This window comes from Cetorhinus maximus, unplaced genomic scaffold (assembly GCF_964194155.1).
Source record: "Cetorhinus maximus unplaced genomic scaffold, sCetMax3.hap1.1 HAP1_SCAFFOLD_3143, whole genome shotgun sequence".
In the NCBI taxonomy this organism is placed as follows: Eukaryota; Metazoa; Chordata; class Chondrichthyes; order Lamniformes; family Cetorhinidae; genus Cetorhinus; species Cetorhinus maximus.
The window spans coordinates 1-23870 of NW_027599068.1; the positions used below are offsets into that span (position 1 = coordinate 1).

At 57.1% G+C, this 23870-nt stretch overlaps 1 protein-coding gene across 1 annotated transcript; it reads right to left on the reverse strand.

The window, feature by feature from the left end:
- Positions 1-2568: 2568 nt before the first annotated feature.
- Positions 2569-22901, reverse strand: LOC144677840 (copine-6-like; the record flags this gene model as incomplete). Its single annotated transcript, XM_078537845.1, has 5 exons — positions 22749-22901; positions 15814-15996; positions 11344-11418; positions 4859-4933; positions 2569-2652 (listed from the first exon to the last, which is right to left on the reverse strand). Coding segments are annotated over exons 1-5 (570 nt in total), but the record flags the coding sequence as incomplete, so codon positions are not given.
- Between the last annotated feature and the right edge of the window lie 969 nt (positions 22902-23870).

The following is a 23870-nucleotide window of genomic DNA, read 5'->3' on the forward strand; positions in this document are numbered from 1 at the left end:
TACCCCCCATCAGCCCCTCTGACCTCCGATACCCCCCATCAGCCCCTCTGACCCGCCGATACCCCCCATCAGCCCCTCTGACCTCCGATACCCCCCATCAGCCCCTCTGAACCCCGATACCCCCCATCAGCCCCTCTGACCTCCGATACCCCCCATCAGCCCCTCTGACCCCGATACCCCCCATCTGCCCCTCTGACCTCCGATACCCCCCATCAGCCCCACTAAACCCCGATACCCCCCATCAGCCCCTCTGACCTCCGATACCCCCCATCAGCCCCACTAAACCCTGATACCCCCCATCAGCCTCTCTGACCTCCGATACCCCCCATCAGCCCCACTAAACCCCGATACCCCCCATCAGCCCCTCTGACCTCCGATACCCCCCATCAGCCCACTAAACCCCGATACCCCCCATCAGCCCCTCTGAACCCCGATACCCCCCATCAGCCCCACTAAACCCCGATACCCCCCATCAGCCCCTCTGAACCCCGATACCCCCCATCAGCCCCTCTGACCTCCGATACCCCCCATCAGCCCCTCTGAACCCCGATACCCCCCATCAGCCCCTCTGAACCCCGATACCCCCCATCAGCCCCTCTGAACCCCGATACCCCCCATCAGCCCCTCTGAACCCCGATACCCCCCATCAGCCCCTCTGAACCCCGATACCCCCCATCAGCCCCTCTGACCCCCGATACCCCCCATCTGCCCCTCTGACCTCCGATACCCCCCATCAGCCCTACTAAACCCTGATACCCCCCATCAGCCTCTCTGAACCCCGATACCCCCCATCAGCCCCTCTGAACCCCGATACCCCCCATCAGCCCCACTAAACCCCGATACCCCCCATCAGCCCCACTAAACCCCGATACCCCCCATCAGCCCCTCTGACCCCTGATACCCCCCATCAGCCCCTCTGAACCCCGATACCCCCCATCAGCCCCACTAAACCCCGATACCCCCCATCAGCCCCACTAAACCCCGATACCCCCCATCAGCCCCACTGAACCCCGATACCCCCCATCAGCCCCACTAAACCCCGATACCCCCCATCAGCCCCTCTGACCCCCGATACCCCCCATCAGCCCCACTAAACCCCGATACCCTCCATCAGCCCCCGACCCCCTGATACCCCCCATCAGCCCCTCTGACCCCCGATACCCCCCATCAGCCCCCGACCCCCTGATACCCCCCATCAGCCCCTCTGACACCCCCCGATACCCCCCATCAGCCCCACTAAAGCCCGATACCCCCCATCAGCCCCACTAAAGCCCGATACCCCCCATCAGCCCCACTAAGCCCCGATACCCCCCATCAGCCCCTCTGACCCCCGATACCCCCCATCAGCCCCTCTGACCCCCGATACCCCCCATCAGCCCCTCTGACCCCCGGATACCCCCCATCAGCCCCACTAAACCCCGATACCCCCCATCAGCCCCTCTGAACCCCGATACCCCCCATCAGCCCCACTGACCCCCCCGATACCCCACATCACCCCATTTAGTCAGAGAAAGACAGAGAAAGAGAGAAACACAGAGGGAGAGAGAGAAAGAGAGAGAGATCGAGCGAGAGAGAAAGAGACAGAGAGGGACAGAGTGAGACAGGGAGACAGAGAGAGAGAGAGACAGAGAGAGAGAGTGAGAGAGACAGAGAGAGAGACAGAGAGAGAGACTGAGAGAGAGACAGAGAGAGAGACAAAGAGGGAGACAGAGAGATAGCGAGTGAGAGAGAGAGAGAGAGGGAGAGAGCGAGAGAGAGAGACAGAGAGAGAGACAGAGGGAGAGAGTGAGAGAGACAGAGAGAGAGACAGAGGGAGAGAGTGAGAGAGACAGAGAGAGAGACAAAGAGGGAGACAGAGAGATAGCGAGTGAGAGAGAGAGAGAGAGAGGGAGAGAGCGAGAGAGAGAGACAGAGGGAGAGAGAAAGAGGGAGACAGAGAGAGAGACAGAGAGTGAACGAGAGAGACAGAGGGAGAGTGCAAGAGAGAGAGAGACAGAGAAAGGAAGATCAGAGAGAGACAGAGGGAGATGGAGAAAGTGAGTGGGACGGGGCAGAGAGAGAGAGAGAGAGATAGAGAAAGAAGTGAGAGAGACCGATACAGAAAGACAGAGCGAGTGAAACAGACAGAGGGAGACAAAGATAGAAAGGGACAGAGAAAGGCAGAGAAAGAGACACACAGAGAGACGGAGAGAGAGAGAGAGCGGGAGACAGAGGAAGATGAGGGAGAGGCAGTGGGAGACGGAGAAAGAGAGTGAGACAGGGAGAGAGACACAGGCAGAGAGATAGAGAGAGAGAGATAGGCAGACGCAGAAAGGCAGAGAGAGACAAAGATAGAAAGGGACAGAGAGAGAGAGAAGGACAGAGAGAGAGAGAGACAGAGAGAGAGAGAGAGAGAGAGAGAAGGACAGAGAGAGAGAGAGACAGAGAGAGAGAGAGACAGAGAGAGGAGAGAGAGAATGACAGAGAGAGACGGAGGGAGAGAAAGTGAGGCAGAGAGAAGGACAGAGAGAGTGACTGAGAAATGGTCTCCAATACTTGCTTGTGCCCCTTTCCCTCTCCCTCTGGTACCTCAGTCCTTCGAACCATCTGCTCGGTCCCATCCTGATCCACCTTGTAAATCTCCATGAAGGGATCTGATTTGCTGAACAGATCCTGGGGAAAAGGAGAGAGGGAAAAGGTCATAGAATATTCCCCAAAATCAGGTTCCAACTCCTGAAACTTACCCTCAAGTTAGAGAGAGAGGGGAAATCAGCCAGGGTTCCTGCTCCCGATAACTGTCCAGTGATCCCTGGGATAGAGAGAGAGGGAGAGGGGAATCAGCCAGGGTTCCTGCTCCCGATAACTGTCCAGTGATCCCTGGGTTAGAGAGAGAGGGGGGAAATCAGCCAGGGTTCCTGCTCCTGATCCATGAGGGCTGATCCAGTGATCCCTGGGTTAGAGAGAGAGAGGGGGAATCAGCCAGGGTTCCTGCTCCTGATCACTGTCCAGTGATCCCTGGGTTAGAGAGAGAGGGAGAGGGGGAATCAGCCAGGGTTCCTGCTCCTGATCACTGTCCAGTGATCCCTGGGTTAGAGAGAGAGGGAGAGGGGAAATCAGCCAGGGTTCCTGCTCCTGATCACTGTCCAGTGATCCCTGGGTTAGAGAGAGAGAGGGAGAGGGGAAATCAGCCAGGGTTCCTGCTCCTGATCACTGTCCAGTGATCCCTGGGTTAGAGAGGGAGGGGAAATCAGCCAGGGTTCCTGCTCCTGATCACTGTCCAGTGATCCCTGGGTTAGAGAGAGAGGGAGAGGGGAAATCAGCCAGGGTTCCTGCTCCTGATCACTGTCCAGTGATCCCTGGGTTTAGAGAGAGAGAGGGGAAATCAGCCAGGGTTCCTGCTCCTGATCACTGTCCAGTGATCCCTGGGTTTAGAGAGAGAGAGACAGGAGAAATCAGCCAGGGTTCCTGCTCCTGATCACTGTCCAGTGATCCCTGGGATTCAATATCTCGAGGGTAGGAGGGGGTTTCTGGCACTGGACCATTGCTAAAACCTTCTGTCCGTCTCCCCTATGTTCACCCCACTCAGCACCTGAATGACTTGGGTCAGGTGTCCCCTCCACTGACCACACGCCCCCCACTTGCTGCCCTCTCTAGTTGGGATCTTGTCCAGCTCCCCCCACGATTGGATATGGACCCCCTGATCTGGAAGTGGCTGGGGAGCACTCCCTCGGTTACTCGCAGAACCCCTGGGATAGCACAGGTTGGAGGAGAGGGGCCAAATGGCCACGGCAGCAGGGGCAGTGCGCCTAAGGGCGGCCAGCGGACGGGAGAGGGTCTAGGGTGTGGGAAGAGCAGTGGGGGAGAGGGGGCATAGGGGTGGAGGGGAGAGAGAGGGAGAGGGGGAAGGGGGTAAAAGGGGCAGGTGGTGAGAGCAGTAGATGGCATGAGTGATAGAGAGATGGAGAGAGAGAGGGGGAGAGAGACCGAGTGGGATTGAGAGAGAGAGGGAGACAGAGTGAGAGAGAGGGAGAGATAAACAGAGATAGGACAGAGAGGAGAGAGAGAGAGACAGAGAGAGAGAGAGAAAGAGAGAGAGAGAGACAGAGCGAGAGAGAGAGACAGAGAGAGGACAGAGAGATAGAGAGAGAGATAGAGAGAGAGATAGAGAGAGAGAGATAGAGGGAGAGATAGAGGGATAGATAGAGGGAGAGATAGAGGGATAGATAGAGAGAGAGATAGAGAGAGAGATAGAGATAGAGAGAGAGAGACAGAGAGAGAAAGAGAGAGGACAGAGAGAGAAAGGACAGAGAGAGAGACAGAGAGAAAGTGAGAGAGGACAGAGAGAGATAGAGAGAGATAGAGAGAGAGAGAGATAGAGAGAGAGAAAGAGAGAGAGAGATAGAGAGAGAGAGAAATGACAGAGAGAGAGAGAGACAGTGAGAGAGAGACACAGAGTGAGAAAGAGAAAGAGATAGGCAGGGATTGAGAAAGACAGAGCGAGAGGCAGATAGAGAAAGACAGGTAGAGAAAGATAGAGAGACAGAGACAGACAGAGAAAGAGAGACAGAGAGAAAGAGAGGGAAAGAGAGGGAGAGAGAGTGACAGAGAGAGAGACGGAGAGAGAGAGAGTGACAGGGAGAGAGAGAAAGATGAAGAGAGAGAGTGAGATAAAGGGAGAAAGAGTGTGAAAGACAGAATGAGAGAGGTGATATACAGATAGAGAGATAGAGGGAGAGGAGAGAGACAGATAAAAGGATGGAGGGATTGTGTCAGGTCGGGTAAAAGTGCAGGACCCTCCACCACCCAGCTCACAGTGAAGGTTGATCAGCCCCTCCACTTCCACGCTCTCTGAGGGAATGTTCCGGACTGTCAGACGTACCTTGTCATCCAGTTTCTGAGCGCTGAATGTGAGCTCCACATAGTCATTGGTTCCAGAAACTTCCTCAGCTGTGATCTGGAGAACAGAGAGAGAAATCCTTTACTCTGTATCTAACCCCGTGCTGTACCTGCCCTGGGAGTGTTTGATGGGGACGGTGTAGAGGGAGCTTTACTCTGTATCTAACCCCGTGCTGTACCTGTCCTGGGAGTGTTTGATGGGGACAGTGTAGAGGGAGCTTTACTCTGTATCTAACCCCGTGCTGTACCTGCCCTGGGAGTGTTTGATGGGGACGGTGTAGAGGGAGCTTTACTCTGTATCTAACCCCATGCTGTACCTGTCCTGGGTGTGTTTGATGGGGACAGTGTAGAGGGAGCTTTACTCTGTATCTAACCCCGTGCTGTACCTGTCCTGGGAGTGGTTGATGGGGATGGTGTAGAGGGAGCTTTACTCTGTATCTAACCCCGTGCTGTACCTGTCCTGGGAATGTTTGATGGGGACAGTGTAGAGGGAGCTTTACTCTGTATCTAACCCCGTGCTGTACCTGTCCTGGGAGTGTTTGATGGGGACGGTGTAGAGGGAGTTTTACTCTGTATCTAACCCCATGCTGTACCTGTCCTGGGAGTGTTTGATGGGGACAGTGTAGAGGGAGCTTTACTCTGTATCTAACCCCGTGCTGTACCTGTCCTGGGAGTGTTTGAGGGGGACTGTGTAGAGGGAGCTTTACTCTGTATCTAACCCCATGCTAAATTGTCCTGGGAGTGTTTGATAGGGACAGTGTAGGGGGAGCTTTACTCTGTATCTAACCCCGTGCTGTACCTGTTCTGGGAGTGTTTGATGGGGACGGTGCAGAGGGAGCTTTACTCTGTATCTAACCCCTGGGACTGGGACAGGGATAGGGACTGGGACAGGGACTGGACACGGACTGGGACTGGGACAGGGACTTGGACTGGGACTGGGACTGGGACAGGGACAGGGACAGGGACAGGGACAGGGACAGAGACAGGGACTGGGACAGGGACTGGGACAGGAACTGTGACAGGGACGGGGACAGGGACAGAGACAGAGACAGGGACAGGGACAGGGACAGGGACAGGGACAGAGACAGGGACTGGGACAGGGACAGGGACAGGGGCAGGGACAGGGACAGGGACAGAGACAGGGACTGGGACAGGGACTGGGACAGGGACAGGGACAGGGACAGGGACAGGGACTGGGACTGGGACTGGGACTGGAACAGGGACTGGGACTGGGACAGGGACTGGGACAGGGACAGGGACTGGGACAGGGACAGGGACTGGGACAGGGACAGGGACAGGGACAGGGACTGGAACAGGGACTGGGACAGGAACAGGGACAGGGACTGGGACCGGGACAGGACTGGGTCTGGGATAGGGACAGGGACTGGGACTGGGATTGGGACTGGGACAGGGACTGGGACAGGGACTGGGACTGGGAATGGGACAGGGACTGAGACTGGAACAGAGACGGGGACTGTGACTGGGATAGGGACAGGGACTGGGACTGGGATTGGGACTGGGACAGGGACTGGGACAGGGACTGGGACTGGGAATGGGACAGGGACTGGGACTGGAACAGAGACGGGGACTGTGACTGGGACAGGGACTGGGACAGGGGGAGGGGACAGGGAGAAGGGACTGGGACTGGGGGAGGGGACAGGGGGAAGGGACTGGGACAGGGGGAGGGGACAGGGGGAAGGGAGTGGGACAGGGAAAGGGACTGGGACAGGGAAAGGGACTGGGACTGGGACAGGGAAAGGGAAAGGGACTGGGACTGGGACTGGGACTGGGACAGGGACTGGGACAGGGACAGGAACTGGGACTGGGACAGAGACTGGGACAGGGACAGACACTGGGACAGGCACTGGGACAGGGACTGGGACAGGGACAGGGACTGGGACTGGAACAGGGGACAGGGGAGGGACTGGGACAGGGACTGGGACTGGGACAGGGACTGGGACTGGGACAGAGACTGGGACCGGGACAGGGACAGGGACTGGGACAGGGACAGGGGGAGGGGACAGGGGGAAGGGACTGGGACTGGGGGAGGGGACTGGGACTGGGACAGAGACTGGGACTGGGACCGGGACAGGGACAGGGACTGGAACAGGGACAGGGGGAGGGGACGGGGAAGGGACTGGGACTGGGGGAGGGGACTGGGACTGGGACAGAGACTGGGACCGGGACAGGGACAGGGACTGGAACAGGGACAGGGGGAGGGGACAGGGGGAAGGGACTGGGACTGGGGGAGGGGACTGGGACTGGGACAGAGACTGGGACCGGGACAGGGACAGGGACTGGGACAGGGACTGGGACTGGGACAGGGACTGGGACAGGGACTGGGACTGGGACAGGGACAGGGACAGGGACTCGGACAGGGACAGGGACTGGGAAAGGGACTGGGACAGGGACTGGGACTGGGACTGGGACTGGGACTGGGACTGGGACTGGGACTGGGACTGGGACAGGGACAGGGACTGGGACAGGGACTGGGACAGGGACTGGGACAGGGATTGGGAGATGGACTGGGACAGGGACTGGGACTGGGACTGGGACTGGGACTGGGACAGGGACAGGGACTGGGACTGGGACTGGGACTGGGACAGGGACAGGGACTGGGACAGGGACAGGGACAGGGACAGGGACAGGGACAGGGACAGAGACTGGGACTGGGACAGGGGGAGGGGACAGGGGGAAGGGACTGGGACAGGGGGAGGGGACTGGGACTGGGACTGGGACTGGGACTGGGACAGGGACTGGGACAGGGACTGGGACTGGGACAGGGACAGGGACAGGGACTGGGACAGGGACTGGGACTCGGACTGGGACAGGGACAGGGACAGGGACTGGGACAGGGACTGGGACAGGGACTGGGACTGGGACAGGGTCTGGGAAAGGGACAGGGACTGGGACAGGGGGAGGGGACAGGGAATGGGACAGGGTCTGGGAAAGGGACTGGGACTGGGACTGGGACTGGGACTGGGACTGGGACTGGGACAGGGTCTGGGAAAGGGACAGGTACTGGGACAGGGGGAGGGGACAGGGACTGGGACAGGGACTGGGACAGGGGCTGGGACAGGGGGAGGGGACAGGGACTGGGACAGGGACTGGGACAGGGGGAGGGGACAGGGACTGGGACAGGGACTGGGACAGGGATTGGGACAAGGACAGGGACAGGGACAGGGACTGGGACTGGGACTGGGACTGGGACAGGGACTGGGACAGGGAATGGGACTGGGAATGGGACTGGGACAGGGACTGGGACAGGGACTGGGACAGGGGGAGGGGACAGGGACTGGGACAGGGACTGGGACAGGGGCTGGGACAGGGGGAGGGGACAGGGACTGGGACAGGGACTGGGACAGGGATTGGGACAAGGACAGGGACAGGGACAGGGACTGGGACTGGGACAGGGACTGGGACAGGGAATGGGACTGGGAATGGGACTGGGACAGGGACTGGGGCAGGGACAGGGACTGGGAATGGGACAGGGAATGGGACTGGGACCGGGACAGGGACAGGGACTGGGACTGGGACTGGGACAGGGACAGGGACTGGGACAGGGACAGGGATTGGGACAGGGACTGGGATAGGGACAGGGACAGGAACAGGGACTGGGACTGGGACAGGGACAGGGACTGGGACAGGGACTGGGACAGGGACAGGGACAGGGACTGGGACAGGGACTGGGAGATGGACTGGGACAGGGACTGGGACTGGGACAGGGACTGGGACTGGGACAGGGACTGGGACTGGGACTGGGACTGGGACAGGGACAGGGACAGGGACTGGGACAGGGACAGGGACAGGGACAGGGACAGAGACTGGGACTGGGACAGGGGGAGGGGACAGGGGGAAGGGACTGGGACAGGGGGAGGGGACTGGGACTGGGTCAGAGACTGGGACTGGGACTGGGACAGGGACTGGGACTGGGACAGGGACAGGGACTGGGACAGGGACTGGGACTCGGACTGGGACAGGGACAGGGACAGGGACTGGGACAGGGACTGGGACAGGGACTGGGACTGGGACAGGGTCTGGGAAAGGGACAGGGACTGGGACAGGGGGAGGGGACAGGGACTGGGACAGGGTCTGGGAAAGGGACTGGGACTGGGACTGGGACTGGGACTGGGACTGGGACTGGGACAGGGTCTGGGAAAGGGACAGGTACTGGGACAGGGGGAGGGGACAGGGACTGGGACAGGGACTGGGACAGGGGCTGGGACAGGGGGAGGGGACAGGGACTGGGACAGGGACTGGGACAGGGGGAGGGGACAGGGACTGGGACAGGGACTGGGACAGGGATTGGGACAAGGACAGGGACAGGGACAGGGACTGGGACTGGGACTGGGACAGGGACTGGGACAGGGAATGGAACTGGGAATGGGACTGGGACAGGGACTGGGACAGGGACTGGGACAGGGGGAGGGGACAGGGACTGGGACAGGGACTGGGACAGGGGCTGGGACAGGGGGAGGGGACAGGGACTGGGACAGGGACTGGGACAGGGATTGGGACAAGGACAGGGACAGGGACAGGGACTGGGACTGGGACAGGGACTGGGACAGGGAATGGGACTGGGAATGGGACTGGGACAGGGACTGGGGCAGGGACAGGGACTGGGAATGGGACAGGGAATGGGACTGGGACCGGGACAGGGACAGGGACTGGGACTGGGACTGGGACAGGGACAGGGACTGGGACAGGGACAGGGATTGGGACAGGGACTGGGATAGGGACAGGGACAGGAACAGGGACTGGGACTGGGACAGGGACAGGGACTGGGACAGGGACTGGGACAGGGACAGGGACAGGGACTGGGACAGGGACTGGGAGATGGACTGGGACAGGGACTGGGACTGGGACAGGGACTGGGACTGGGACAGGGACTGGGACTGGGACTGGGACTGGGACTGGGACAGGGACAGGGACTGGGACAGGGACAGGGACAGGGACAGGGACAGAGACTGGGACTGGGACAGGGGGAGGGGACAGGGGGAAGGGACTGGGACAGGGGGAGGGGACTGGGACTGGGTCAGAGACTGGGACTGGGACTGGGACAGGGACTGGGACAGGGACAGGGGGAGGGACTGGGACAGGGACTGGGACTGGGACAGGGACTGGGACTGGGACTGGGACTGGGACTGGGACAGGGACTGGGACAGGGACTGGGACTGGGACTGGGACTGGGACAGGGACAGGGACAGGGACTGGGACAGGGACTGGGACTGGGACTGGGACTGGGACAGGGACTGGGACTGGGACAGGGACTGGGACAGGGACTGGGACTCGGACTGGGACTCGGACTGGGACAGGGACAGGGACAGGGACTGGGACAGGGACTGGGACAGGGACTGGGACTGGGACAGGGTCTGGGAAAGGGACAGGGACTGGGACAGGGGGAGGGGACAGGGACTGGGAAAGGGACTGGGACTGGGACTGGGACTGGGACTGGGACAGGGTCTGGGAAAGGGACAGGGACTGGGACAGGGGGAGGGGACAGGGACTGGGACAGGGACTGGGACAGGGGCTGGGACAGGGGGAGGGGACAGGGACTGGGACAGGGACTGGGACAGGGGCTGGGACTGGGGGAGGGGACTGGGACTGGGACAGGGACTGGGACAGGGATTGGGACAAGGACAGGGACAGGGACAGGGACTGGGACTGGGACTGGGACAGGGACTGGGACAGGGAATGGGACTGGGAATGGGACTGGGACAGGGACTGGGACAGGGACTGGGACAGGGGGAGGGGACAGGGACTGGGACAGGGACTGGGACAGGGGCTGGGACAGGGGGAGGGGACAGGGACTGGGACAGGGACTGGGACAGGGATTGGGACAAGGACAGGGACAGGGACTGGGACTGGGACAGGGACTGGGACAGGGAATGGGACTGGGAATGGGACTGGGACAGGGACTGGGGCAGGGACAGGGACTGGGAATGGGACAGGGACAGGGACTGGGACCGGGACAGGGACAGGGACTGGGACTGGGACTGGGACAGGGACAGGGACTGGGACAGGGACAGGGATTGGGACAGGGACTGGGATAGGGACAGGGACAGGAACAGGGACTGGGACTGGGACAGAGACTGGGACAGGGACTGGGACTGGGACAGGGACTGGGACTGGGACTGGGACTGGGACTGGGACAGGGACTGGGACAGGGACAGGGACTGGGAATGGGACAGGGAATGGGACTGGGACTGGGACAGGGACAGGGACTGGGACAGGGACTGGGACAGGGACAGGGACTGGGACTGGGATAGGGACAGGGACAGGGACAGGGACTGGGACAGGGACAGGGACAGGGATTGGGGATTGGGGATTGGGGACTGGGACTGGGACAGGTGGAGGGGACAGGGACAGGGACAGGGACAGGGACAGGGACAGGGACAGGGACTGGGACTGGGACAGAGGGAGGGGACAGAGACTGGGATAGGGACGGCGCTGGGAAGTATCACTCACTGTAATTGTTGATTTTCCAGCACTTTTCCCATGGGTCAGCATCAGAGGTTTCGTCACCTTTGTTTGTGAGACAATCTGTAAAACGAAAAGTAAAATTCTGTCCGATCATAGAGGATGGTGAGAGAGTGAGGGAGAGAGAGACAGACAGAGGAAGAGAGAGAGACAGACCGAGGGAGAGAGAGAGACAGAGAGAGAGGGAGAGAGAGACAGACAGAGGGAGAGAGAGAGACGGACCGAGGGAGAGAGAGAGACAGAGAGAGAGGGAGAGAGGGAGACAGACAGAGGGGGAGAGAGAGACAGAGAGAGGGAGAGAGAGAGACAGACAGAGGGAGAGAGAGACAGAGAGAGAGACAGACAGAGGGAGAGAGAGAGACAGAGAGAGAGACGGACAGAGGGAGAGAGAGAGACAGACAGAGGGAGAGAGGGAGACAGATAGAGGGGGAGAGGGAGACAGACAGAGGGAGAGAGGGAGACAGACAGAGGGAGAGAGGGAGACAGATAGAGGGGGAGAGGGAGACAGACAGAGGGAGAGAGGGAGACAGACAGAGGGAGAGAGGGAGACAGATAGAGGGGGAGAGGGAGACAGACAGAGGGAGAGAGGGAGACAGACAGAGGGGGAGAGGGAGACAGACAGAGGGAGAGAGAGACAGACAGAGGGAGAGAGACAGACAGAGGGAGAGAGAGAGATAGACAGAGGGAGAGAGAGAGATAGACAGAGGGAGAGAGAGAGATAGACAGTGGGAGAGAGAGACAGACCGAGGGAGAGAGAGAGACAGAGAGAGGGAGAGAGAGACAGACAGAGGGAGAGAGAGAGACGGAGAGAGAGAGACAGACAGAGGGAGAGAGAGAAAGACAGGGAGAGAGAGAGACGGAGAGAGAGAGACAGACAGAGGGAGAGAGAGAGAGACAGACAGAGGGAGAGAGGGAGACAGACAGAGGGAGAGAGGCATTCAGAACGAAAGGCTACACTCACACTTTCACACACTCACATACACACTCACTCACACACACTCACATTCACACACACACACCCTCACACACACAGTCACACACACCCTCAGACGCACTCTCACAACCTCACACACACACACACACACTCACATACGCACACACACATACATTCAAATGTATACACACACAGAAACACACACGCTGACATTCAAGCATACACTCAAACGAACACAAACACACACACACACTGGCATTAAAACATACACATACTCACACAGAGACACACACACATAAACACACACACACACTCATATACAGAAACACACAATCATACTCAAACACACACACGCACACTGATATTAAAACACACACACTCACACACAGAAACACGTACACATAAACACACACACACACTCAAACACACACACACACTGACATTAAAACACACACACACTCACACTCATACACAGAAACACACACACTCACACTCAAACACACACACACCCTGACATTAAAACACACACACACTCACACACAGAAACACACACACAGAAACACACACACACACACACTCAAAAACACACACACACTGACATTAAAACAGACACACACTCACACACAGAAACACACACACACACACACTGACATTAAAACAGACACACACTCACACACAGAAACTCACACACAGAAACACACTGACATTAAAACACACACACACACACACACACAGAAACACACACACACACACTGACATTAAAACACACACACACACACTGACATTAAAACACACACACACACAGACATTAAAACACACACACACTCACACACAGAAACACACACACACTGACATTAAAACACACACAGACATTAAAACACACACACACTCACACACAGAAACACACACACACACACACACTGACATTAAAACACACACACACACACACACACAGAAACACACACACACACACTGACATTAAAACACACACACACACACTGACATTAAAACACACACACACACAGACATTAAAACACACACACACTCACACACAGAAACACACACACACTGACATTAAAACACACACACACTCACACTCAAACACACACACACCCTGACATTAAAACACACACACACTCACACACAGAAACACACACACACACACACTGACATTAAAACACACACACACACTGACATTAAAACACACACACTCACACACAGAAACACACACACACACACACACACTGACATTAAAACACACACACACTCACACACAGAAACACACACACAGAAACACACACACACACACAGACATTAAAACACACACACACACTGACATTAAAACACACACACACTCACACACAGAAACACGTACACATAAACACACACTCACACTCAAACACACACACACACTGACATTAAAACACACACACACACACACACTGACATTAAAACACACACACACTCACACACAGAAACACGTACACATAAACACACACTCACAATCAAACACACACCCACACTGACATTAAAACACACACACACACACACACAGAAACACACACACACACACTCAAACACACACACTGACATTAAAACAGACACACACTCACACTCATACACAGAAACACACACACTTACACTCAAACACACACACACCCTGACATTAAAACACACACACACTCACACACAGAAACACACACACACTCAAACACACACACACACACTCAAACACACACACACACTGACATTAAAACAGACACACACTCACACACAGAAACACACACACAGAAACACACACACACACACTCAAACACACACACACACTGACATTAAAACAGACACACACTCACACACAGAAACACACACACACACACACACTGACATTAAAACAGACACACACTCACACAGAAACACACACACAGAAACACACACACACACACTCAAACACACACACACACTGACATTAAAACAGACACACACTCACACACAGAAACACACACACACACACACACACACACACTGACATTAAAACACACACACACACACACACTGACATTAAAACAGACACACACTCACACATAGAAACTCACACACAGAAACACACACACACAGACATTAAAACACACACAGACATTAAAACACACACACACTCACACACAGAAACACACACACACACACACTGACATTAAAACACACACACACACACACACAGAGACATTAAAACACACACACACACACAGACATTAAAACACACACACACTCACACACAGAAACACACACACACACACTCTGACATTAAAACACACACACACTCACACACAGAAACACACACACAGAAACACACACACACACACTCAAACACACACACTGACATTAAAACAGACACACACTCACACTCATACACAGAAACACACACACTCACACTCAAACACACACACACCCTGACATTAAAACACACACACACTCACACACAGAAACACACACACACACACACACTGACATTAAAACACACACACACACACACTGACATTAAAACACACACACACTCACACACAGAAACACACACACACACACACTGACATTAAAACACACACACTCACACACAGAAACACACACACAGAAACACACACACACACACACACACTGACATTAAAACACACACACACACACACACACACACTGACATTAAAACACACACACACTCACACACAGAAACACACACACAGAAACACACTGACATTAAAACACACACACACACACACACAGACATTAAAACACACACACACACACACAGAAACACACACACACACACTGACATTAAAACACACACACACACACACAGAAACACACACACACACACACACACACACAGAGAAACACACACACTCACACACGCACACTCACATTGAAATACACACACACACTCACACTCAAGCACACACATATACATTCACACTCACACTCAAACACACACACGCTCACAATGAAACACAGACGCACACACTCATGAACACACACGCACACTCATGCACAAACACACAAACTGACACTTAAAGACAAACACACTCACACTCAGACACAATCACATGCTCAAGCACACACACACAAACATATACTCTCACACTCAAACACACTCTACACACACATTCACACACACAGTCTCACACACACTCACGCCATGCACACATTCACACACACACTCACACTCACACACGCACACACACACTCATTCACACACACACTCTTGCACTCACACACACACATTCACACACACACACTCTCTCTCTCACACACACTCTCTCTCACACACACTCTCTCACATACACTCTCTCTCACACACACTCTCTCACACACACACTCTCTCACACACACACTCTCTCTCTCTCACACACACACTCTCTCACACACACACACACACACACTCACTCTCACACACACACTCTCTCACACACACACACACACACACTCTCACACACACACTCTCTCTCTCACACTGTCCCCGAGCTGTCTGAGTCCCTTACCTGTCCCAGTGTACACTCAGCCGCTCCCAGTAGATCATCCTCACTGGCCTGGGTCACTCCCTCGCTCGGTCTGTCATAAACCTCAAACAGAAGCGGCTGCATCTCCTCGAAGAAATAATCGACCCAGAAAATCTTGGAGAAGACGGGGTTCAGGTGACTCTTTATTACCTCAGTCCGCTCGAGCTGAGGGGACACAAGAGGAGAGACGCTGAGCACACGCAGCGACCCAGGCACATTCACAGCGCTGAAGCAGGCCATTCGGCCCAGGCTCCCTGCTACCCCCTCACCCACAAAGAACCTCCCCCTCATCTCCAGCTTATATATCCAGCCCTTCCAATAAAATATAGCACCATCTTCACACAAGCAATTCTCAGCCACATGCGGGGATATCAGGGACAGGCAAAGAGGGAGGTTTAACGGAGTGTCTAAAAGGAGGAGAGAGAGAGAGAGAGACAGAGAGAGAAAGAGAGAGAGAGAGAGAGAGACAGAGACGGACAGAGAGGGAGAGACAGAGAGACAGAGAGAGAGAGAGACAGACAGAGAAAGAGAGACAGAGAGATAGAGAGAGAGAGATGGACAGATAGAGAGAGAGCGAGAGAGGGAGACAGGGGGGCAGAAGGAGGAGATCCCAGAGCATAGGGCCCCTCCAGGCATCTGAAGGCCCAGATGCCAATGGTGGAGCGATGGGAATCGGAGGAGGCTCGAGAGGCCAGAGATCTCGGAGTGTTGTAGGGGCTGGAGGAAGTTACAGAGATAGGGAGGGGTGTAGGGTCTGGAGGAGGTTACAGAGATAGGGAGGGGTATACGGGCTGGAGGAGGTTATAGAGATAGGGAGGGGTGTAGGGGGCTGGAGGAGGTTACAGAGATAGGGAGGGGTGTAGGGGCTGGAGGAGGTTACAGAGATAGGGAGGGGTGTAGGGTCTGGAGAAGGTTACGGACATAGGGAGGGGTGTAGGGGCTGGAGGAGGTTACCGAGATAGGGAGGGGTGTAGAGGCTGGAGGAGGCTACAGAGATAGGCAGGGGGTATAGGGGCTGGAGGAGGTTATAGTGATAGGGAGGGGTGTAGGGGGCTGGAGGAGGTTACAGAGATAGGGAGGGGTGTAGGGGGGCTGGACGGGGTAACAGAGATAGGGAGGGGTGTAGTGGGCTGGAGGAGGTTACAGAGATAGGGAAGGTGTAGGGACTGGAGGAGGTTACAGAGATAGGGTGGGGTGTAGGGGCTGGAGGAGGTTACCGAGATAGGGAGGGGTGTAGAGGCTGGAGGAGGCTACAGAGATAGGCAGGGGGTATAGGGGCTGGAGGAGGTTATAGTGATAGGGAGGGGTGTAGGGGGCTGGAGGAGGTTACAGAGATAGGGAGGAGTGTAGGGGGCTGGAGGAGGTTACAGAGATAGGGTGGGGTGTAGGGGGCTGGAGGAGGTTACAGAGATAGGGAGGAGTGTAGGGGGCTGGAGGAGGTTACAGAGATAGGGTGGGGTGTAGGGGGCTGGAGGAGGTTACAGAGATAGGGAGGAGTGTAGGGGGCTGGAGGAGGTTACAGAGATAGGGAGGGGTGTAGGGACTGGAGGAGGTTACAGAGATAGGGAGGGGTGTAGCGGCTGGAGGAGGTTACAGAGATAGGGAGGGGTGTAGGGGCTGGAGGAGGTTACAGAGATAGGGATGGGTGTAGGGGCTGGAGGAGGTTACAGAGATAGGGAGGGGTGTAGGGGGCTGGAGGAGGTTACAGAGATAGGGAGGGTTGTAGGGGGGCTGGACGGGGTAACAGAGATAGGGAGGGGTGTAGTGGGCTAGAGGAGGTTACAGAGATAGGGAAGGTGTAGGGACTGGAGGAGGTTACAGAGATAGGGTGGGGTGTAGGTGCTGGAGGTGGTTACAGAGATAGGGAGGGATGTAGAGGCTGGAGGAGCTTACAGAGATAGGGAGGGGTGTTGGGGCTGGAGGAGGTTACAGAGATAGGGAGAGTTGTAGGGGGCTGGAGGAGGTTACAGAGATAGGGAGGGGCATAGGGTCTGGAAGAGGTTACAGAGATAGGGAGGGGTGTAGGGTCTGGAGGAGGTTACAGAGATAGGGAGGGGTATACGGGCTGGAGGAGGTTATAGAGATAGGGAGGGGTGTAGGGGGCTGGAGGAGGTTACAGAGATAGGGAGGGGTGTAGGGGCTGGAGGAGGTTACAGAGATAGGGAGGGGTGTAGGGTCTGGAGAAGGTTACGGACATAGGGAGGGGTGTAGGGGCTGGAGGAGGTTACCGAGATAGGGAGGGGTGTAGAGGCTGGAGGAGGCTACAGAGATAGGCAGGGGGTATAGGGGCTGGAGGAGGTTATAGTGATAGGGAGGGGTGTAGGGGGCTGGAGGAGGTTACAGAGATAGGGAGGGGTGTAGGGGGCTGGAGGAGGTTACAGAGATAGGGAGGGGTGTAGGGGCTGGAGGAGGTTACAGAGATAGGGAGGGGTGTAGGGGCTGGAGGAGGTTACAGAGATAGGGAGGGGTGTAGGGTCTGGAGCAGTTTACAGACATAGGGAGGGGTGTAGGGGGCTGGAGGAGGTTACAGAGATAGGGTGGGGTGTAGGGGCTGGAGGAGGTTACAGAGATAGGGAGGGGTGTAGGGGCTGGAGGAGGTTACAGAGATAGGGAGGGGTGTAGGGGCTGGAGGAGGTAACAGAGATAGGGAGGGGTGTAGTGGGCTGGAGGAGGTTACAGAGATAGGGAAGGTGTAAGGACTGGAGGAGGTTACAGAGATAGGGTGGGGTGTAGGTGCTGGAGGTGGTTACAGAGATAGGGAGGGTTGTAGGGGCTGGAGGAGCTTACAGAGATAGGGAGGGGTGTTGGGGCTGGAGGAGGTTACAGAGATAGGGAGGGTTGTAGGGGCTGGCGGAGGTTACAGAGATAGGGAGGGTTGTAGGGTGCTGGAGGAGGTTACAGAGATAGGGAGGGGTGTAGGGGCTGGAGGAGGTTACAGAGATAGGAAGGGGTGAAGGGGCTGGAGGAGGTTACAGAGATAGGGAGGGGTGTAGGGGCTGGAGGAGGTTACAGAGATAGGGAGGGATGTTGGGGCTGGAGGAGGTTACAGAGATAGGGAGGGTTGTAGGGGGCTGGAGGAGGTTACAGAGATAGGGAGGGGTGTAGGGTCTGGAAGAGGTTACAGAGATAGGGAGGGTTGTAGGGTCTGGAGGAGGTTACAGAGATAGGGAGGGGTGTAGAGGCTGGAGTAGGCTACAGAGATAGGCAGGGGGTATAGGGGCTGGAGGAGGTTATAGTGATAGGGAGGGGTGTAGGGGGCTGGAGGAGGTTACAGAGATAGGGAGGGGTGTAGGGGCTGGAGGAGGTTACAGAGATAGGGAGGGGTGTAGGGGCTGGTGGAGGTTACAGAGATAGGGAGGGGTGTATGGTCTGGAGAAGGTTACGGAGATAGGGAGGGGTGTAGAGGCTGGAGGAGGTTACAGAGATAGGGAGGGTTGTAGGGGCTGGAGGAGGTTACAGAGATAGGGAGGGGTGTATGGGCTGGAGGAGGTTAAAGGGATAGGGAGGGGTGTAGGGGGCTTGAGGAGGTTACAGAGATAGGGAGGGGTGTAGGGGCTGGAAGAGGTTACAGAGATAGGGAGGGGTGTAGGGGCTGGAGGAGGTTACAGAGATAGGGAGGAGGTGTAGGGGCTGGAGGAGGTTACAGAGATAGGGAGGGGTGTAGGGGCTGGAGGAGGTTACAGAGATAGGGAGGGGTGTAGGGGCTGGAGCGGGTTACAGAGATAGGGAGGGGTGTAGGGGCTGGAGGAGGTTACAGAGATAGGGAGGGGTGTAGGGGCTGGAGGAGGTTACAGAGATAGGGAGGGGTGTAGGGGCTGGAGGAGGTTACAGAGATAGGGAGGGGTGTAGGGGCTGGAAGAGGTTACAGAGATAGGGAGGGGTGTAGGGGGGCTGGAGGAGGTTACAGAGATAGGGAGGGGTGTAGGGGGTTGGAGGAGGTTACAGAGATAGGGAGGGTTGTAGGGGTTGGAGGAGGTTACAGAGATAGGGAGGGGTGTAGGGGCTGGAGGAGGTTACAGAGATCGGGAGGGGGGTAGGGGGCTGGAGGAGGTTACAGAGATAGGGAGGGGTGTAGGGGCTGGAGGAGGTTACAGAGATCGGGAGGGGGGTAGGGGGCTGGAGGAGGTTACAGAGATAGGGAGGGGTGTAGGGACTGGAGGAGGTTACCGAGATAGGGAGGGGTGTAGGGGGCTGGAGGAGGTTACAGAGATAGGGAGGGGTGTAGGGGGCTGGAGGAGGTTACAGAGATAGGGAGGGGTGTAGGGGGCTGGAGGAGGTTACAGAGATAGGGAGGGGTGTAGGGGCTGGAGGAGGTTACAGAGATCGGGAGGGGGGTAGGGGGCTGGAGGAGGTTACAGAGATAGGGAGGGGTGTAGGGGGCTGGAGGAGGTTACAGAGATAGGGAGGGGTGTAGGGGGCTGGAGGAGGTTACAGAGATAGGGAGGGGTGTAAGGGCTAGAGGAGGTTACAGAGATAGGGAGGGTTGTAGGGGTTGGAGGAGGTTACAGAGATAGGGAGGGGTGTAGGGGCTGGAGGAGGTTACAGAGATCGGGAGGGGGTTAGGGGGCTGGAGGAGGTTGGACCCTGGGCCTTGACGTTGTCCAATTCGGGGTAGGCCGGGCCTGAAGCCTGGGCGTTTCCTGCCCACTCCACCACCTTCGCAGCGGCAGAGACACGTCCAGAACGGATTAAAATTCGGGCAGTAACCATGGCAACTTACACAAAATGCCGGGCGGTGGGGGTGAGGTGCTTGCCTGATTCGAGCTGTCAGAGCGCGACGTGTTGTCTGGTTAACTGAGGGGAATCGAGCTCCTGTCGCCTCCTCCGACACCAGTTTCCAGGCTCCTTCCCATTATTCCCACGTGTAAATCCCATCCTCCGCTGGTCAACCCAGAACCTCGGAGTGTGGGATCAGGCTGGAGAGAACGGGATCTACCCAGTCCCCATCAAACACTCCCAGGACAGGTACAGCACGGGGTTAGATACAGAGTAAAGCTCCCTCTGCACCGTCCCCATCAAACACTCCCAGGACAGGTACAGCACGTGGTTAGATACAGAGTAAAGCTCCCTCTACACCGTCCCCATCAAACACTCCCAGGACAGGTACAGCACGGGGTTAGATACAGAGTAAATCTCCCTCTACACTGTCCCCATCAAACACTCCCAGGACAGGTACAGCACGTGGTTAGATACAGAGTAAAGCTCCCTCTACACCGTCCCCATCAAACACTCCCAGGACAGGTACAGCACGGGGTTAGATACAGAGTAAAGCTCCCTCTACACCGTCCCCATCAAACACTCCCAGGACAGGTACAGCACGGGGTTAGATACAGAGTAAAGCTCCCTCTACACCGTCCCCATCAAACACTCCCAGGACAGGTACAGCACGGGGTTAGATACAGAGTAAAGCTCCCTCTACACCGTCCCCATCAAACACTCCCAGGACAGGTACAGCACGGGGTTAGATACAGAGTAAAGCTCCCTCTACACCGTCCCCATCAAACACTCCCAAGACAGGTACAGCACAGGGTTAGATACAGAGTAAAGCTCCCTCTACACTGTCCCCATCAAACACTCCCAGGACAGGTACAGCACGGGGTTAGATACAGAGTAAAGCTCCCTCTTCACATGTCAACATTGGGATGGGAATGTCTCCGATCCGACTGGGATCTGGAAAATTTGCCTGTCCTCTCGCTGGACTGGCTGTGCTGGGACCTGTCCGCTGCGAGAGCGGCCTGAACACCAAATCTTTGGCGGGGATTCCTCCCTGTTGTTGTGGGCGGAGTGACCCAAGTGTCCGAGCCCGGAGATGACCGTGTGGGCTTGAGTGGGGGGTTCTAAGTCCAGTCTAGAAGAGTTTTTTCCCCCTGCCGGACTCTGGAGCAGTAAGCTGGGTTCAGAGCCGATTGGTTAGGCTCATGGTGCCAGGGCAACCTCGATGTTGCCAACTCTCAGCGGCGCTCATTTGTACGTGCTAGAGGCACCACACATTTGTACGCAGGGACCCTTTCCTTGCCCATGAAAGGAATGTGCGTCACACGCCTTTATTTTTTCAATTCCACGGAAGCTTAGGGAAGCTCCTATTCCCCCCCACCCCGTCGCTTTTCCATGGCGAGTTGACCTGCCGAGCATTCCTCCCCGGAGTACGAATTGTTGTGAGAGTTCGAAATCTGGCATTGTTGGATTTGGCCGGGGCGAATGAAATCAAAACTGGTCGAAAGGCTCTGACTCCATTTAGTACTGGCCGCCCACCCTACCCACCCCCCGTGCCATCCCAGGAGCTTGTGGGGCATCACCATATGACCTCGCGATTCCATAAGTGGACAGCACTTGCCGAACAATCCCGAGGGTGCTCCCAATTTCTCTGAACGAGCCGAGCCGAGAGGGTCGAACGAACGCCGCTAACTCGTGCGCGCGGCTCAGAGGGGCCGTTTAAGAGTCAACCGCGTCGCCGCGGGACTGGAGTCACTTGGAGGCCAGGCCGGGTAAGGACGGCAGGTTTACCTCCCGAAAGGGGGAATTAGTGCACGTGATGGGCATCTTACGACAGCCACGCCCTGGTGCGTTCGCCATGGCAACCACGCCTCGACCTGTCAGAGGGGGTTCGCCAACCAATCAACACCCTCCCCACCCACTCCACCCACCCCCGCCCCCCAACGACGCCCCCAAATATTTTCCCCTGCACCCGGAGCCGATTACCCTCTGAAATTTGACATTCTTGCATCTGTCCGGGAGAGGTCAAGGGTCGAGGGAGGCCAGACCACGGCGGGCGAAGGAATCGGGAGCCTCGGCGGGATGTCCGAGTGCCCGGTAACCTCCAACCCCAACCCCCAACCCCACCCCACCTCCCACCACCACCCCCCACGGATTGAGAAGAAGGCAGGGGCGCCGAATCCTCTCCGCGCTCCCGCTCTCACCTCTACCCACTCGCCGTCGGTCAGACACTTGATGATGCTGCAGGGGTTGGGCTTCAGGAGGGTCTCGCGGTCCAGGAGGTTCCGGCAGGAGAGGCGTAGCTCGACCCTCGAGGCCCCCAGAGCCACCGGGTTGCTGGCAGTGACCGTGTTCATCTCGGGCCCCCTGCGCAGGAGAGAATAACGGTCAAGACGGAGAGTTGGGCGGAGAGAGGCAGCACAGAGAACCTGGAACAATTTCGCGTCCGAACCAGCAAAGCAGACAGTGCGGCTCTCCCTCAGTACTGACCCTCCGACAGTGCGGCTCTCCCTCAGTACTGACCCTCCGACAGTGCGGCTCTCCCTCAGTACTGACCCTCCGACAGTACGGCTCTCCCTCAGTACTGACCCTCCGACAGTGCGGCTCTCCCTCAGTACTGACCCTCCGACAGTGCGGCGCTCCCTCAGTACTGACCCTCCGACAGTGCGGCTCTCCCTCAGTACTGACCCTCCGACAGTGCGGCTCTCCCTCAGTACTGACCCTCCGACAGTGCGGCTCTCCCTCAGTACTGACCCTCCGACAGTGCGGCTCTCCCTCAGCACTGACCGACCGACAGTGCCCCTCTCCCTCAGCACTGACCCTCCGACAGTGCCCCTCTCCCTCAGCACTGACCCTCCGACAGTGAGGCTCTCCCTCAGCACTGACCCTCCAACAGTGCGGATCTCCCTCAGCACCGACCCTCCGACAGTGCCCCTCTCCCTCAGCACTGACCCTCCGACAGTGCCCCTCTCTCTCAGTACTGACCCTCCGACAGTGCGGCTCTTCCTCAGCACTGACCCTCCAACGGTGCGGCTCTCCCTCAGCACTGACCCTCCGACAGTGCGGCTCTCCCTCAGTACTGACCCTCCCACAGTGCGGCTCTCCATCTGCGCAGACTCTCCGACAGTGGGGCTCTCCCTCAGTACTGACCCTCCGACAGTGCGGCTCTCCCTCAGCGCTGACCCTCCGACAGTGCGGCTCTCCCTCAGCACTGACCCTCCGACAGTGCGGCTCTCCCTCAGTACTGACCCTCCCACAGTGCGGCTCTCCATCTGCGCAGACCCTCCGACAGTGGGGCTCTCCCTCAGTACTGACCCTCCGACAGT